Source organism: Aulonocara sp. 'chitande type north' Nkhata Bay, linkage group LG23 (assembly GCF_057382095.1).
Source record: "Aulonocara sp. 'chitande type north' Nkhata Bay isolate Kocher_YH1m ecotype deep benthic linkage group LG23, A_spYH_male_GT1.1, whole genome shotgun sequence".
NCBI lineage: Eukaryota > Metazoa > Chordata > Actinopteri > Cichliformes > Cichlidae > Aulonocara > Aulonocara sp. 'chitande type north' Nkhata Bay.
The window spans coordinates 40,674,011-40,692,930 of record NC_141365.1 but is presented as its reverse complement, the minus strand read 5'-3'; the positions used below and the strand labels follow the sequence as shown (position 1 = coordinate 40,692,930).

Here is an 18,920-nt window from a genome sequence, read left to right as displayed (position 1 = left end):
AATGTGTGCCACCTCCAGAAGTGGCTGTAGTGTAATTATGGCTTTGTAATTGTAGTAGTAATTATCCTGTGTAAAAAAAATAGTAAAAAATAGTTTTAATTTACCTTTTGTTCGATTTGTTTTATTGCTTTAAGTGACAATAGTAGCAAATTAATTTAAGTGTGGCTCTGAATCAGGTGCTTAGCAGCCACAGCTGACTCAGAAGATAATTAGACTTTGCTGTGGTGTACCTAATCATTTGTCTTTTCACTGTGGAAGTGCATCCAGACATCCAAAGTTGACCGTGGAAAAAAAAATACAAAAGGACAAAAATCACAACAAAGTAGTTCAGCACTGGCAGTTTAAAATGTGCATCACACAGTCAGAGGATGTTTTCTGTAGGCTTAGCCCTGCCTCTGTGTATCTGTGAGTGTTGCAGTGTGATAGCTCTGTCATGTTTGTGTAGAAGCACTGTTGTACCCTCCTCAGCACTTTGTCACTGTGTAAAAAGGTTTGTGTGTGTGTGTATGTGTGTGTTTTGTGTTCTCATACCAGCGTGTTTGCTGCAGTAAATGTTTGCCGTGTGTTTTTCTCTCCCACTTTGCCTTTTGCTAAAGGTTTGTCAACTGTGTGGCCATGACAGATTGGGAGCGTGATCAGCGGATTGCTGAGAAAAATTAGTTATCCTTCTTTTTCAGTGCCATGAATGATAACAAGACAACAGTTTAGGTCTGCAAATAACACGCTTTTTATTATATATCAGTCTGTAGATATATGTTTAAAGTAAGGCACACATTGTTTAGGCACTCGAGACAAACGCCAGACAATGTCTGAGATCTTCAGACTTATCCTCATTAAGTAAAATGATAATATGGTAAATGTGACATAGTAGCAGTTAATATAATACAAAGAAAAAAAAGCTTTTAACATTGTTGTTTGATTTCCATGAACAACTGAAGGAGCCGCAGTGGGTGAAGTGAGTGTAATCCTAATCTGTTTATGAAATTAGGTCTCTTTATCCCCTTCCCCCTCGGAACAGCCCTAACGTGGAGCCCATTTGTATGGGCAATAATCGTATATGAAAACTTGGCAAACAGTAAGTGCTGTTTTGTTTTGTTGGCAATGGCTGTGGGGATTTGAAGGACATCACTGCAAGTAATATGTTTTATCAGCTCTCGAACTGAGGCTTTATGTCAGGTGAAAGCAACCACTAATTTATCTTTGATCTCACCTTCATTGTCATTTGTTTCTCACTGCGATGCAAATAATTATCCAATCTGAATCAAAGCAGTTATTAGTGTATCCCAAAGCATGGATCACAGCATTCATCCATACAAGGGCAACCCTGCAGCCTGCAATAAGAAATTGCCATGTGAGCGATCCTCGAGAAAGGTGTAATTTTGCAGTGTAGCTATGGCTACACACCAGCGGCCGGCGTACGAATCACAGAGGTGCCGTGGTGCTTTCAAAGATCCTTTTCATAGACAGCTGCTCAGAGGCAATGCCCACGATGAATGGATTTCTGCTCTGCTCTGAGTGGGTAGCTTAGACAGAAGGCATAGTGCACTTGGCCTGTGCGTGTGTGTGCGTGTGTGTCTTTCTGTGTGGGAGTTTGTGTATTTGCATGTGCCTGCCACCCTCTCAAAGGATGAAGGCTTAAAACCAGATGATGGCACAGCACTGTCATCAGCCACAGCTTTTTAGCACCGTCATCGATGCGTTGGTGAACCAGCTCACTGCTTAAACCATAAGCCATAAACACGCTTCGTTTTTATGTGCGATGCAGCGGTGCCTTTCCACAAAGCTTACCTCATCTTATGTGCTTTGAATCATCAAGTGTGGCATTTCAAACTGCAGCCTGGACCCTTCATTCATGACCATCATTATCGCACTCCCAAATTGATATGTGTAGCCATCACTAGATCGTAACTGCAATTTGCCTTGCCATATTTTATTTAAGCAAGAATTATTATTATCATGTCTGCGATTAAGCATATGTTAGATCTTCATCCCTCTTTGCTGCTGTGTCCAATTACCAAAATTACCACCTGGATGAGTATAATGAATATTCTATGTCTTGGGGTGTACGTTTTTATTAACCTTCTCTTTGCTTTGAACTTTTCAGCATTAACTATTATGTCTCCATGTCTAGATTTAGCCTGTAATAGTCTTAGATTCACTGACCTTAAACATCTAGTCTGAACACAGCTGAAATTCTTTTAAATGACCTCATTTCTTCTTGTGTCTGAAACCTAATGTTTTACAAGCCGTTTTGAGGCTCAGTTAAACATATTTATAGCCCATTCATATTCCGCTTATGATTATCCAAAGAGAAGGTTAAGCTCTTAAAAGACACTCAATAACAGAAAAACAAACTCTGACACTTTGACACGTTAAAGGTAAGGCTGTGTTCACACCAGCTTTGGTAATCAATCTAAAAGATTGCAGCCTTTCATGCGTACTCATACACAATAATCAAGACAAGTTTCATAGCAATAAAAGCCAATGTGCAGTTGGGATGCATCAATATATTGGCTTCATGTAGGTATCACCCAGTATCGGTCCTGTTGGCTGTCAAATCAGTTTTATTAAAGCTGTGGTAGACAAATTGTGTGCTGTAGAGCTTGAAGACTTTTAAACAGGTCAGTAAATTATTTTAAGATTAATTTATTACCGTAAAACAAAAAGGTGAATAAATAAGAACAAAAACAAAATTAAAAGACTGTAAAAATATTGTTATCTATATCGGCCAAATTGGTATTTTAGTATCTTGCAGCCTTGAACTTCACAGTCCAAGGATCCTCACTGCACAGTATTATGAGTGTCTGATGTGGTGTCTTGAGACCCCATTACTCAAACTGGTCTTCATGGATCCCATTTCACATTAGCAACCGGGATTTATTAAGTAAACTTTGACTTCTATCAAAGGTAGCTAACTGCCTAGGGGCCTTAGTCCCCAACACACCCTTACCTTACACACTTATGCCGAAACATGTTTTAACATCTGCTAACCTTTGAGTTTTTAACTACTTCAGTCCCACGGATCTACATAAGTTGTATGACTTTTGTGTCACTATAAACTTTTAATGTCTTTTGAGATTTGACACGGTAACTAACAACAAAAAGAAGAAAAAAAGGTCTGATATGCATAAACTGCAACTCTGGGTCCAGAAAAATATCTGCAGATTAGTTTGTGATATTTTCCTGCGAATATCAGGATAATTTGTTTTAAAAACTGTGGCACCAAATGTCTTTTATCAATTATTTTTTGGTAATAATTCCAAAAATGAATAGATCCAGATCTGGATCAATTATACAAGGTGCTTTTAAGATCTCCACCGCTGATAAAAACAAATATCATGCAGATCTGTCAATAAATCTTTGAGTAATCCTGCTAACAAATAAAAATTTCTTGCTGGGGAAATTACTGAACATTGATTATTCTGCTTTAAACACCACTGTAAATATAGGCGGAGATCGATATAGCTTACGTACACGAACTATATCCCGCAATCTCCTGCAAATAAGGGATGTTTATATAATAAATTCGAGCACTGAATCCTTTCACTGTGTTTAATAGTACTGGGTCTTCTATTGCCATGGCAGCCCTGAAACTACTTATTTTTATTGCTTCTTCTTCCACCTACAGACTAGATGAAAACTGGGATAAATTAAAACAAATTTATGCAAAGACCAAGCACAATGCTGTGAAAGATCGTGAATAGATCAGTAAGAAAATGCTCTTAAATAAAGTTTGACGAGATAAAAGGAGAAAGTTCTACAATTCCAAGGTGTCACGGTCCTGGGTCGGGTCGACCCAGTATTTTGAGTTTCTTATGTTTTGGTTTATTTTGCATTATGGATTAGTTATTCTCTGGTGATACTGTTTTGATTACAATTATATTCTGATTCTTTAGTTATCTGATGATGATGTTGATGATGATTATTTCTGGTTTAGGTTTTGTTATCTTGCCCTTATGTTTGGTTTAGGTTGCCTGTGCTTAGTCTTCTCTGCCCGTATGTCCCTCTGTTTGTCCATGACGTCATTATGCCTGTTTACGAGTCTGTCTCTGTCTGGCGTGTGCTTCCTGTTTTATTTTGTAGGTCTGTGCCCTTTGTCAGTGCGTTCAGCTTTGTGCTCTCCCTGTCTCGTCAGTGTAATCAACGTCAGCCGTGTCTCCCAGCTGTTTCCTCTTTGCTCCGTTCACCTCTTGTATTTAGTGTCTGTGTCTTCCCCTACTCGGTGTCGCATCGTTAACGTCTGTTTACCCTCGCTTCCTCTGTGTGCTCCGTTTGCCAGCCAGCCTTCCTGCCTACTCATTCCGTTCTTCCAGTTTAGTTAGTGTTTTTCTGTTCTGCTTCTTACCAGCAATAAAGCTGTGTGTTTTGAATTACTTCCGCCTCAGTGAGTCCTGCATTTTGGGTCCTCTCTTCCTGCCTGCCCACACTCAGACATGACACAAGGCCTGCATTTAGTAAGAATCACAAAACAAGGAGCTTCGCCACCATTTACCTCATCGCTTTAAGTGAAGACTAATGACGAGCATTTGCAGAAAGCATATGTCATTCACTGGCTGTAGATGAACCGAATATGGAGCAGAAAGTGAGGTAATGGCTCCAGAGTGCAGTCTGGAGTGAACTGAGCGACATAGTGTGCGGTGAGGGTCTGTGGTGTGTGTGTTTTTTTGCGTGTCTCTTTATTTGTGTCCGTCTGTGTCTGTGATCTCTGCGGGGCGCGATATTGATGCTGCGCTTCCCCGCAGACTCGGTTTGGGATGCTGTCCAGAGCTCAGCTTCAGCACCAGCTCCCTTTCTCACACACACAGAGTTATACCCGCCCACACATTTTCTCCTGCACGCACAGACACACACATGCACAGTTACACCTGCCTACGCATCCTCTCTTGTGGACACAGAGACACAAAACACACATAGAGCACCGACACACACCTTTTGTCACTTTTGACTGTGGTGGCGGTGCATAAGGCTTCAATTAGTTTGGACACGTCTGAGGTTTTTGGTCCAGCACTAACATTATTCCCCTGATCTGGACAGGCCTGAATGGAGCTGAGTACAACAGTGTGTATATCCATTAGCCTGCATCCCTAAGCCGGTGTGTGTATGTGTGTGTGTGGGTGATGCTTGTTGCGATTGAGAGATTTAGTATGCGTATGTGTGGGCAGGTGTGATTTTGTGCGTGTGAGCCATGAAGGAGGAGGGAGGTAGTGGCTGCAGTGAGCCAGCTCTGACACCAGAGCCGGCTCACTGCAGCTCTGACACCAGGTTTTAGAGGTCAGTCTCTTTTGACTCATAGTTCTGCACCCAGGTCTCTGAAAGTCTTGAACCTGGGATCAACTTTGTTTGTATGTATCTTATTACTCATGTGAAAAAGTGATTGCAAAGGAGCCTATAGTGTTTACAGACTTCATATCCTTTGTGGCTTTGCTCTCTTGCGCTTCCAATCAGTTGTAATTGGAACAACACTAACAGTGTGTTTGGGAGTGCCTTTTAATATCTGCCACGAAGAACAGAATAGCAGGATAGTTATATTGGTTTTTGCTTTGATGAGACTTGAAGAGACTATTTATTTAGCAGCTTTGCATGAATCATAGTTAATAATCATTCATGTATATTTTGCCATGCATATAGGATTTTTAAAACCGATACAGATACATTTGGTGATTTAAACCTCAGATATTCCAACACAAAAAACAGGTCTGAAACAAAGTATTTTAGCTCCTTTCCCCCTCACTTTTCTTCTGACTGGCATCCTCCTTGTAAAATTTGAAGCAGTAGGTGGGTGAACCCCTTCGATGCTCACAGTTATAGTCTCCCTGAGATGACCATTATAAAGGTTCTCCACTCAGTTTGATATCAAACAGATCCAAGAGTAGAAAAACTTTATTAAACTTAAGTCTGAAACTGAGTTACTACTTTATATCAATTGCTTGTACATACACAGACATCAACTCTACTACTGTAACAGTATACATAAGACAGATAATAGGCCTCCTAAGTTGCTTAGCAGCGACAATTTGCACATGGGTTTCAGTCACGCATATATAATATATATAGATCATGTACTAATAATCACAACTATCATTAGAATGATAATAATATCAGGAGACTGATATAATATTTATACATTCCCCACTCAACTTGAAGCTGGCTGTTTCCTTTTTTTGTCTGTCATTGGCATTTTCACAATTCACTGCACTACTCAGCTGGAGTCCCCCTACCCTGTCAAATATAATACACATCATTGCACACGCCAGACCGCCACAGTACATGAGACACATCCTGTGTGTAGCTTTGCCTGGTGGTTTGTTGTCATTTTGTCTGTCTGGGTATGGATGTAGTGTTTGAGAGCAGCGCTTGTGTAATTAAACTCAGTCATAACCGATCATTGCGTGGAAGCTAGGCAGACCTGTCATACTTTCATATAGAGGAGTGATGAGTATGATAATGCTAATCAGGCCACTGTGGTGACGCTCATCTGTGTCATGGAGTTAAAGGGGCATTCGGACAAAGCAGCAGAGCCGTTTGTGCGAGACTGCGCTAAGCGTAGCTCAGTTACCTCTTCTCTCGATCACATTCACCAAGACTTGCCGTGTCATGCCAGATGTGTCATCTCTCCTGTTTTCTCCTTGACCTTTGTCCTCTCTGCTAATTCCGAACAGTCTGTTCTGCCCACATCTTTTCTTCTTCTCTCCTCGCCTTTATGTACCATCTTCCACATAGCTCCAGAGTCCTTTTTCATGCTACCATTCACTTTGTCGCTCCCCCCTGACCTCTCCTCTCCCCTCTCTCTTCCACCCACTCTCGTTGCAGTAAGCACAGCAGCCTGGATCCATATTGGATTAATGTGTTTGCTGTTAGCCTCTGGGTTGACAGTGTAATTGCCTTTATCCACCATGGCCTCTGCAAGCCCCCCCCCCCCCCCCAATCTGCAACGAATACTAGGTAGACAGTGTGTCCATGTTGCAAGCATGACCTTTTAACCTTCCAGTTAAAAACCTAGTAGATCAAATGGTAATCATCTTCCATAGCGTTGTTTCTGCTCAAAAGCACAAACCATCCCCATGAATTTCTGTTTCACACTCTGTATGAATATGTATGCTGCCTTCAAGCACCTGATGTTTTGGAGTCAGTGCCCACGTATCTGCCACATCCTCAGGCAGGCCCACAGCCTAGTCACACTCAGCTTTATCAACAAAAAACTGGCTGCTTTTCTGTTCATGCTGTTGATGAGAGAGTTGAAGTTTTCGGACCATTAACGACTTGTTTTGTCTCCCTCGCCCTCTCGCCTTCCTCTCCCCCATCACATTTGTTTACTTGTGCTCAGGGTCGCTGCACACGAGAGAACTGCAAATACCTCCACCCACCTGCTCACCTGAAGACCCAGCTGGAGATCAACGGGCGAAATAACCTGATCCAGCAGAAGACAGCTGCCGCCATGTTGGCTCAACAAATGCAGTTTATGATCCCCGGCACCACCATGCAACCTGTGGTTAGTGTGAACTCGCTACTGTGGGAATTGATTGTCTCTCTGAGAAAATAGCAGTGAATTCCATTGTCGTGATTAGCATTAAAAAGTTTGGCGTCAAGCAATGCGATTCACTGACTTTATCCAGTCTTTGGTAAGGTACTTTATTGTTATCTAAACTCTCAGATTTGACTGTTTTTAGATTACGTCTCAGGCTTGGAAGATCAGAAATTTTTTCTTCGCTTTTGTAATGCCCTTGTGCAACGTACAAAAAGTCCCCAGCTGTCCTCAGGGAGTTGCTCAGCAGCCAGCCCTATACTGTGGTTGCACTGGGTAGCTGCCAGGTGTGACTTTGTTTAACTGCATCAGTTTAGTGCTAGGTGTAACAAAAAAAGAACGTGCATGCTCAGCAAAATCTTCCTGGGATACATAACGGTTAAAAAAAAACAAAAAAAAACTGAACCTCCTCTTGTTTCTACTCTCACACTCCTCTCTCTCTTTTTTTTTCTCAAGCCGATCCCTTTCCCACTCTCTCTCTCTCTACCTGCCACATTCTCTCCCCAGCTGCACCCTCTGTTCATTTGCCTTTGGTGTCTCTTTCCCCCTTACTTCTCTCTTTCTTTCTCATCTCCATACCCTCTTACTGCCTTTCACCCTCCACTTCCCACTGTCCCTGCCTACATCCATCATCTTTCAGTTCAGCATTTTTTTTATCTATCCTTACCATTTTAATTAAGGATGTGAAAAATAGCTACTGAAAGAGCAGTCATAAACATGTCGTTTCTCTCCATCTGCAGCAGACGTTTCCAGTCAGCCAGGGGCTGGGGTCCAGCGCAGGTTTAAGCTACACACCCTACCTGACTCCCATGTCCCACAGCATGGGTCTGGTGCCAACAGACATCCTGCCCAGCACTCCGGTTATCGTCCCCGGCAGCCCGCCCGTCTCCGTGACCGCTGGCTCTTCCTCCAACCAGAAACTTCTGCGTACTGACAAGCTGGAGGTGACCCACCCAATCAGAATTCTCCTGCATGGCACTTAATCATAGTGAATGTACTCTTTGAGGCTGTGAAGTGTAATTAGTGTAGCATCTTACTGTGATTATAAATGAGTATCCTTTATAGTTCAGGAGCTTTTACAGGACCCTCTGTGATGCAGTACTTCCAAAAACATGTCTGCTCTCTCCAAAGATTTTCTTTATACTGGTAAAAAATGCAAACTACTTCCTTTAATTTCCACAAGAGTTTGCAGCGATGAAAATACAGCCATATACAAACTCTCCACTTTGAATTAGCTTTTTTAAATGCGCTACTTGTAGTATAATTTACCTTAGATAATGACCTGAAAGGGTAAGCAAGTTTTTAGCATTCTGTTTTATAAGCAAGTTATAAATGACGTGAATAAATACACTTTGAAGTTGCCTTGGAATGAGTCCAAATAAACAATTCAGGCTCTGAAAAAGTTAAGTGGGAGCAAAACAATTAAATCTCAAATCATGTTTCTTTTATAAAAATAAAAAAAAAGAGGCTGTGAGATTTGTAACTGCGGTAGCTGTTTTATAACCAGCACGTATCCAGGCTTTGTCTTTCAGGGGGGGATCATTTTTCATGGAAACATCAGTATTAGGCTCCTCTCCTCATAGATCTTTATATCAGCTGTGTCCTTGAACACAACTTAAGGGGTATGATTTTGTTATGCCTTGTAGAAGTAATAAATAAGATGGTGTTATTGAAGATTTTGTAATTGGAATTTTTTCAAGATAAACTGCTACTTGCTAGACAGACGCAGTTCGGCTGGGACGCTTTCAGCAACTTCAGCCATCTCCATCTGCCCCCCTGGCAAACGACGCTGAATGAGAATAGCTCTGTGATTGTGAGGCAGTGGAGTTTTTTTTTTTTGTTTTGTTTTTTTACCCCGCTATATTTATAAAGATAAACAATAATCTCCCTAAGACCTAGAGGTGATGTGTAGGTGTGTGCCTGTATGTGTTTTTCTGCAGAGTGCTATCACTTAGCAACTGAATGAAGCAGCCTCTAATGAAACAGTATCCCTCTGAGACACTTACATACTCCCCCACAAAGCCATCGTGCACACGTGTGTGTGTATATGTCTGTGTGTGCCTGTATATGTGTGTGTGTCTCAGTCCTAGAGTGGAAGTCAAAAGCAGATCCCTCCTGTGATTACGCCCAAGCCTCTGAACAGTTGAACACACACACTTAGGTTTTGTTACGTTTTGTTGAGCCCTTTTCACACTGTGTCCAAAACTAATTAATAGCCTTATTTAAAAAAAACAACAACAAATAACACAAAATTATGTTTTTTCATTTTTCCCTTTTTTAATATTATGTGTATCACATATACGTTTTATTTTGGGGGACGCTGAGAGAAGATTGTTATTGCAGTTATCTTCTTTTTGGAGAGAAGCGCATCACTATGAATAAATCTATATGGCAAATGTTTATACAGTATCTCACAGTGTGCTTTTAATATTCTCCCATATATGTAATATATTATTTATTAACCCGCTGTGCTGCTTCTCACACTCCTTACACTCACATGAACCACTGCAGCCATAATTCATTATGTGTTGGTAATTGTTATTGTTGTTATCATATAGGCGTTGTGTGAAAAAAAGTCTTTTTGCTCTATTATGCAGTATTAAACTTGGAGGATGATTATGCTTGTAAGCATTATCAGTGAGAGCAATGTAAAAAGAGCAAAAGAGCAATCTCTTATTGAACAGAAATGCATGCATTCTGTTGTTTTTGATCATCTGATCAACAGAAATGTAGGTAATATTTGAGTAAATGATGCCCAGCATTAATGGCTTTGACATCTTTTGGGTGTGTCAGAAGCTTTTCTCGACTGGAAAATCCCTGATGTTTCAGGCTTGTCATAGTTAAAACAGTCAGATGACAAAATTTCAAATCCTTAAAGATAAATCTAATAATCTTATCAAGATTTTGATGTCTGCTTGAGTCATCTTGCTTTAAGATGACAAGAAATATAAGGAGCCGCTGCTAGCTAAAGCAATGAGAGCAGCCTTGTTTTGTTTCCTGACATGTACCGAAAGCTAAAGCATTCACTGTTTTGTCTTCTACGTGTGTTTGTTTCCTCTTTGTGAACGTGTCCATGCGTGTCTGTCTGTGTGCGTGTGTGTCCTTGTGTGCGTGTGACTGTCCCGCTTCCAGGTTTGCCGCGAGTTCCAGCGGGGCAACTGCGCTCGCGGCGAGACAGACTGCCGTTTCGCCCACCCGAGCGACAGCCCCATGATCGACACCAGCGACAACACGGTCACCGTGTGCATGGACTACATCAAGAGTCGCTGCTCTCGCGAGAAGTGCAAGTACTTCCACCCCCCCGCCCACCTGCAGGCCAAGATTAAGGCCGCCCAACACCAGGCCAACCAGACAGCTGTGGCTGCGCAAGCTGCTGCCACAGCTGCAGCCATGGTGAGAGTACAGCCCACCTTCTGTGTCTCGTGGCTTCACAGCAGTAGAGCAGGAAAGACACAAACATACTAGTTTCACAAGGTTTCTGCTTGTTTAGTGTTTATAGTGGAAGAGCTTGTAACATTTAGATGGGCTGTTTTATAGCTCTTATATACAGCATACCTGGAACTTTCTAAGAGTTGAGGCTGTGGAAAACTTTTATACTTTTTTCTATTATTTGTGCATCAAATAAATGATGATTGGAAGTTTTATGGATAGACATAAGAAGCACAACATAATATATACAGTATATCGCAGTGAAATCAAATTTATTATAGCAGAGGGGAGGTGGTAATAAAACTGCTGTGCCTGGTGCTACCTGCCTTTATACAAATCACATAATGTTTCAGATCAAGAGACCCTTCTGAGTAAAGTTTGTACTAGTTAGACTACATAACACATAGGCCCTCTGAAGGCAAAACATTAATCCAAATCATCTTGACGTACACGAAACCTAAGCACATGTTGCTGACCGTGTCACCTACAGTAACATAAAATGTGGAGCACTGCTTTATTACTGCACAAAACCTACCCACCTCTGCCGGGTTTTTTCTAGTGGACTCCAGTGCACAATTCACCAACAATAGTCATCCCAAAGAGTGGCCTTTGTATAGAATAAAAAGGCTTTAGCGAGACCTAAACAAATCAGTGTAACTCCGCAAGAACAATCTGTTATTATCTCTCTGCAGTCCTCTTTTATTTTCCAATGCCCTTGTTTCGTACAAAGACAATATCCTGGCTCACCCCCTCATCCAACCCCACTGCTCTCAATGATAAGTGCGGTTCTCTGCAGATCAATACAAATTGAATTTGGGACGGATGAGGATGCAGCATCCTACCTCTGCCTTTATTTTGACCAAATATAAATAAATAAATAAATAAAACTTCCCCAACAATGTGAGGAGCAGACAGAATTCAAGTCAGCCAGAGAGACAGTGAGAAGAGTTTGGCATTATGTCTTGGCTGTGCCCCGCCTTTCCCCGGCCTCTGAGCGGCTTCTTTTGAATGATCCTGTGGCTAACTGCACTCGCACACCTTGCACTGCGCCAGTGTGCTCACTGACTTTTTTTCCTCCATGGCATGGGCATGCTTTGTGCGTCGCACACACCTCTCATTGGCTGGCTCCATTGCTGCTTGCTCTCCTTCTTCTTCCTTCATGACTGATCCACAGCGTGGATGATAAGGCAGGCTAGCGTGTGCACATATTAGCAGCTGCATTCAAGCAACAGCAAATTGAAGCATCCATAAATAAGAAAAAAGGCCTTGAGACCCGAAGGCGCTGTAACCTGATGTTGACCTGACTGCGCTGTTTTCTTAAAGGTACCACGAGTTTATATTGCCGGTGCATCCTCTTCACAATCCTTTGCTCATACTCCTCCCGTCTTCCTCCCCAGTTTATCAACTTTATGACCCAATTCCCAAATTGTGCAGTCAGATTCTGCACTAGAGGTGAGGAGGGCTAACCTTAGGACAACGAGTTGTTTAGTCAGCACCTTTAATCCAATTTTCTTTTAGTCCTTTTATTGAAGCAGAGACCCATAAAACCTGTTTTGCTGCACTGCTGTGAATAGGTAATACCATTATCCATAATTCACTTTTTAAAATCTAAAGCAAATAGGATAAAGCGCACAGTAGATAAGGTTACACATTAACTGATGCAGTTACAGTAAAAAGGTCCTCTCACTGAGATTATGTTGTTTTACTGTGCCACATTACGTGTTGCTTGCCATGCTGTGATCTTCTTCCTCATTACAAAGGCGAATGCAGTCATCTTTGCTTTTCATGTCACTTTAATAGAGCATCTTTCATTTTAACTAACCGCAATGTTTAACTCTGTGGTGCATCAGCAATGCATTGTTGCTGTTTAATTGGACATACATACATACTATTAAAAAACCCACATACATGAAGCATAGGCTTGTGCATGGACCCTTAAGTGCTGTGTTCATCACACCCGTGTCATCTTTTTTCTTTTTTTCCCCCTCTCAGCAGTGACATCAAATATCAGGATGTTTTTTAAGAAGTTAGCACAAAAACAATTGATATAAAATGACTTATTTTTACTTTGTTAGATTAGAGGAATTTTAATAAACAGAGCTCCACATTATGTTATTAAACTGTAACGTTGCCTCACCTTCCCGAGTTCATTGATCACACCTAACAACGCCACACACCCTCACAACGCAGATTTAGTTTGAGGATGTGTCTGTAGTTGAATTGACGCTACAGAGAAGGATGTGGTTGTTAAACTATTTTTGTTAGCCATTGCTAGTATCTGTACTAATTTGTAGTTTTTTGTTTTGTTTTGTTTTTTTAAATTTGCCTTCACAAAGGTATCCAGTTCTTGCTGCTGGTTGTGAGGGCTGTGTCTTTTTTTACCTCACTCACATCCGAGTCTGTTGTGTACATTTTAACGTTTGTCAGCCTCGAACCACCTCACGTCATCAAATAGGTTAGCTTTCTCCAGGAGCGCCTTAATGGTTGTGTGCGTAGGTCTGTAGTGTCTTACTTTGAACACTGCTGAGAACTTCAGCGCAGATCTCACATCAAGTGTCAGATCAATATTCCTAGTCTGAGCCAGTCGTGTTTAGCGTACTACTTTTCTGTTCTTGCTGTTCAGAAGTAGTTAGTTACTAAATGCTTTCCCGGTAGCTTTGGAGTACATTGTAGAATCTTGCTTATTTTTTTAACCAAAGTTTAATTGTAGATGCTTTTTTTTGGCTTTTGTACTAATTCAAAAAGTAGCAATGTTTCTTTAAAGTAAACGAAACAAAACAAATTTTTGTTTATGTGCATGCCTATTGTTTTGTATGTGGTATACTTGCATTCAGATTATTTTTGTTTTTGTTTTTTTCCTTCTCACCTATCCACAATGCAATGCTGTCCCCCATGACGCACCTCTGCTTGCTGTTACCTGTATGTTAATACGCTTGAATCCCATTGGCCCACTGCCATCATGTGCTCGCTGCCTGCTAATTAAAGACTCAGTCGACTGCCAAAGCAATGAAGCGACCCCTCGAGGCAACTGTAGACCTGGTACTTTGACCTTTCACCTTTTGCTTTGCATGTAGCTTCTTTAATTGTACTGTAGCCACTCACAAAATTTAATTTGGCTCTTTTGTTTTTTGTGAAACCCTGTAAAAGTTTTAATGATATAAATACGTATCATTTATGATCACCAGTGGCAAGTCTAGATTGTACTGTACATTTGTTAACTGAACAACTACAATGTAATGTTAAAATAACTCCAGCTATCGCACTTTCTTTAATGTGTTGTTGACGATTGCCCTGCTACGGTGTAGTTTCTCATTGTCCTTGTGATAGTTACAGCAAGTTTCCATTTTTGCCTTCTTGTGCTGTGCATAGACAAATACCAGATTTAGGAAATGTTAGTGTCGACTTGTGTGAGTATACAGTTCAAATCTGCTGTGCTCCTGTTGTGTGTGTGTGTGTGTTGTCGGTGGCTAGGCGTTCCCCCACGGCGTCCTCCAGCCCCTACCAAAGAGACCAGCACTTGAGAAGAGCAACGGAGCGAGCTCCCTGTTCAACCCCAGTGTTTTGCACTACCAGCAGGCGCTGGCCAACGCACAGCTCCAGCAGCCCGCTTTCTTTCCCACAGGTAAGACACACACGCAGCACGCAGATGCAGATAGAAGCAAAGCACTCATAGGTATGCGGAGCACGCACGCACACACAGACGCACAGCTATCCTCCAAACGTGTTGTTGTTTTGGAGCTTCACACGCATAAAAGAGGGGATTCTCAAATGACCGTTTACATCTGTTTAGCCTAATTTTCATCTTTTGGCATGGATTTATTTGAGTGATGCTAATAAAGGCCTTCGCTGTGAGGGTGTGTTTTCAATATTCACTGCGCCATCCCTAAAACTTTGATCTAGTGCCTGCAAATATAAACACATAATTGCTGCCAGGTGGAAGGGCAGTGCACGCTTTGATCAGAGCAATGAAAGCTATCATATATTACCACCTCAATATGATACACCTGCCAGTCTAATCCCCAAGCATACAAAGGAGCAAAACAAGCCCAACTGTTTCAGCACAAGTGCAATACTAAAATATACAAAATATGGTGATTATTGTTATTTTGGCGATAATTTTATTCCAGTTTTACCAAATTTATTCAGTGATTTTTACCCGCAAATGAACACTCTGTCTGCTTTTCGCACAGAAAATAGCAGTACCTGAAGGGCCCTTGAGTCACTTGCTAAATGAGTTAACTGCAGCTAATATGGTAGCCTGTAGCCACACTCATGACTCATGAGGATAAAACTCCTATCCCTCGCTCTTCTCACTACCTGCCTGCTCTTTTTGTTTCCCTTGGTACGGGATTCCTAATGGTGCTTCATCATCCCTTCCTCTGTGTGTATCTGTGTGTGGGGCGTAGCCTGGCTCACAGTTGCATTTTTTTAATAACCTTTTACATTTCAGATAGGTGGGGTTTCTTCAAAGTTAAGATAAAAAGAAAAGTCTCAGGAGTTGTTTGCCTGTAATATGTATGTGATGGAGGCTTACCTGAGTACAGTAAAAACCCCACGTATCTCCATCTGATCTGGATAGAAGCCTGTGCACATCATTGTACTGATACTGCATGATGCTGCTGTCTGGCACACCTCTTCAGTTTTATTCTTGCCTCTTTTTTTTTTTTTACCAAAAAGTGCGATTTCTTTGTCTGTTTATTTTTTTGATATGATCATTTAATCATGTGCAGCTATTCAGAAATTCCAAAACAAGAAACATGCAGAACAGCATGTTGTTGTAAGAAGCCTAACATACAATACGAGCAGGCTCAAGTCTTTTTTAAATATTGTGCAACCTGAAATGACGCATTAATACAATATGTCACCAAAAATGAATATCCTCTGACCTCGGGAAAAACTCCCTGAAAAATGGAAAACTGGACAGACAGACTTACATTAGCGCTGCATTGCACTTTGCTAAACTTGTCCAGATTTTTCCGTACCTAAGTTTGCTTTATGTTAAACTTTGCTGCAGCTGCATATAAACAGTATTCTAACTAATAAATAACTCAACAACTTAATACATCTCTGCTTGCTTTCATAATCAGCCGACATTGCTCCAGTAACAATAGCAACTGAGCTGAGTGAAGTCCTCAAGCCTTTTGGGTTTTTTTTTCTGTGTGTCTTGTCTAACCTTGTTGTTCTCCTTCCTCTCGATTAACCCATTTATTTCCTCTTCTCTCTCTCTCTCCCTCTCTCTCTCTCTCCCTCTCTGTTTCCCCCCTTTCTCTCTTTATCTTTCTCTGCATGAACACAACAGGGTCAGTCTTGTGCATGACTCCCGCTAGCAGTCTTGGTAGGTTCTGACCTTCTATTTGCTCTCTCACACACACACTGTCTGATTTAGGTGGGAGTTTTGGGGGATGGAGGGGTGGGGGTGGGGGTATGAGTGGGCACTATCTGCAGCCCCCCTTGCAGGTGAGACAAAAGGACATGATTCGAACACTTGTGAGTTATTATCAAGCTGCCCGTTTTGTTTCACCTGGAAGAGATGTGACTTTTCAGCGCTCGTCTCGCCGCTGACTCACTCTCTTGCTAATGTTTAAAGTGTTAGCGTGGACGCCGCAGACTGATCTGTTCTTAAGCTGTAGGATAGTTTTGTCTGTTTGCTGTGCTGTGTTGATCAGGAAATTTAAATCAGTTTCCCAGAGAAATTACACACAAACCGGAGCATTTGTCGCCGCACAACAGGGGATGGGAATTACCAGAAATTCAGCTGATAACATCAGCAGGTCCAACATTAGCAACAAGGTAAACTAATGACTAGAAATAAGCCCTAACAGCCACATCTCTGCTGTTTGACTCGTCAGCCCACACGAATTGAAAAGTTCCCATCCCCATGCCATCGATTCATCATAATTGGTGTCTTGTGCCCTTTAATTTCTCTGGGAAAAACAGCAAACTGATTTTCCACATAAATTTCCTTACTTGTGATTGTAATCAGCTTCTCTCCTCTTGTTTTTTTTTCTCCCATGCTCTCTTTTCCTTTCTTTCTTTCTTCCTGACCTCCTTTGCTTTGCATTGTGAATGGTTGCATGCCATCTGCCGGTGTAACCCTAACGATGGCTTGCTGGCTCTCTGTAACATCCGCCACCATCAACACCAACAACAAAAAATAAACAACAACCCCGTCAACATGCACGCACGCACCCATGCACGCACGCACGCACCACAACTGTTACCACAACTACCATAATGCTCCACCTACCTGTCCATTGCTACCACCTCCTTCCCTCTTACCCCCATTCCTCCTCTTCCTCCCCTCTTCCCTTTCCCACCCTCAAAACAAAGTCCCAATGATGTACAGTGCTACGCCTGCTACTGTCTCTGCAGCAACAACTCCTGCCACAAGTGTCCCCTACGCAGCAACAGCACCAGCCAATCAGGTTTGCTCCTTTTAAAGCTTTCTTTCATCAGTCCCCGGAGCTCTGAATAAGTACTGGGCTGCGATAACCTTAACCCACACCTAGCCCATCCCCATCTGTCCATCGGTGCACCTGCACAGAGCACGCTCACACTGGCATGAAAGCCTGTGAGTGGGTGTTTTCTAGACAATTTAAAGCAAAAAGCAGTGTACCTCTTATAAATCACAGCCCGCATTAGGCAAACCCGATAAGCACTTCTTCAGAGCTCCCACATTTGCAAGTAGTAGTTGTGTTGTGTTGCACTACTTCCTGATTTTTGTTTTTTTTTGCATGTTCTGTTTGTTTTTTGTTTTTTGTTTGTTTTTTAAAATTAGTTTTATTTTCCACTTTTCTTGTTGTTGTCGTCAAATAAGCCTCTCCATCTGCAGTAGGGGCCTCATCTGTACTGCTTGTGTTCTCTGCAAACACACACGTTCAAGCAAATACACACAGACGATTTCCGCAGCACCTAACAGCCGGTTCGTAACAGCAGCTATGTTGGATCTATTCCTGTTTTCCACTCCTCTCGGCTTCACCTTTTTACCTTTTCCTGGTTGCAGGATAAAAGGGAGAATAAATCATGTGAGGCAACAGTTCTAGGCTACACTTGTCAGGGTGAGAGATGCAGGAAAAAAAAAAAAGAAGATCACAGAAGCTGTCTAAAAATGGCCCCTGATCGGCGGCTCTCCTGTTGCCACGTGTCAAGCAAGAGCCAGGGAAGCAAGGCCAGTTTTTTGAATGCCAGAGTGACGCATGTGTGCCCCATTTTAAACCTGGAAATTTCAGCACAATGCCTCATGCAGCTGGCAATCATTTACTGGTAGTTCTGTATAGAGGTACGCTGAGGACACACGGGCGAGCACATGAAAAATATTTCCACCACACGGCATGTGTGTCTTAATTGAATTTAGGAAAACATTCAACATGACAACACGACGAAAGACGCAAATAAATGCGTAAAATTATCTCACTTATTATAATAGCAGTGCCTACTACTATACCAAGGACCAATATAATCCTTCCCCACCTCTTTTTCAGACTCTGCTCCTCCATATTTTTCTTTTTTTGTACTTTTGCTTACTATCTCAATGTGAAAAAAAACCCTTACATTTCCTTGAAATTAAACATTTTCATGATGCCTATAAAAGTGATATCTAACATCAAGATTAGAGCTCTCACCGTAAGAAATGACTGCTCACATTTCAAATTAAAAAAAGGAACATAAATGCTTTCTCCAAGATCCCCTTTCCATCATTAACCACGGGTCTGGTCCCACCACTTGTGCGCTTTATTGCCCCTCATAGGCCAGCAGCGTGTGCACTTCCTGTGAGTCACCGACTCTTCCTGTAATTGGCATGCAGCAGCAGTAGCAGCAGGAAGCAGAGCTGCTCTTTAAAGATGCATGTGGGACAAGGAGCCGGAGAAACACTGACGTCAGCCTTTGCTCTCTGTCTCCGTCTGTCCCCCCCCCCACTTACACTCCACCCCCTACCCGACTCTTTCTCTCACCTCCTCTCCAGCCCATA

At 41.9% G+C, this 18,920-nt stretch overlaps 1 protein-coding gene across 17 annotated transcripts in view; it reads left to right on the top strand.

Moving 5' to 3' along the window:
- The window catches only part of LOC147302416 (muscleblind-like protein 2a), a 56,877-nt gene that overhangs the window by 30,632 nt on the left and 7,325 nt on the right, over window positions 1–18,920 (top strand). For 7 of the 17 annotated variants that reach the window (XM_086283644.1, XM_086283647.1, XM_086283645.1 and 4 more), the window contains 6 exons: window positions 7,325–7,489; window positions 8,263–8,466; window positions 10,655–10,915; window positions 13,937–13,990; window positions 14,423–14,573; window positions 16,251–16,286. In XM_086283644.1, coding sequence (XP_086139770.1) covers window positions 7,325–7,489; window positions 8,263–8,466; window positions 10,655–10,915; window positions 13,937–13,990; window positions 14,423–14,573; window positions 16,251–16,286 — 871 coding nt within the window. Of the gene's footprint in view, window positions 1–7,324; window positions 7,490–8,262; window positions 8,467–10,654; window positions 10,916–13,936; window positions 13,991–14,422; window positions 14,574–16,250; window positions 16,287–17,281; window positions 17,377–18,920 lie in introns of all 17 variants that reach the window. The other 10 variants (XM_086283654.1, XM_086283650.1, XM_086283649.1 and 7 more) reach the window with 10 other exon arrangements.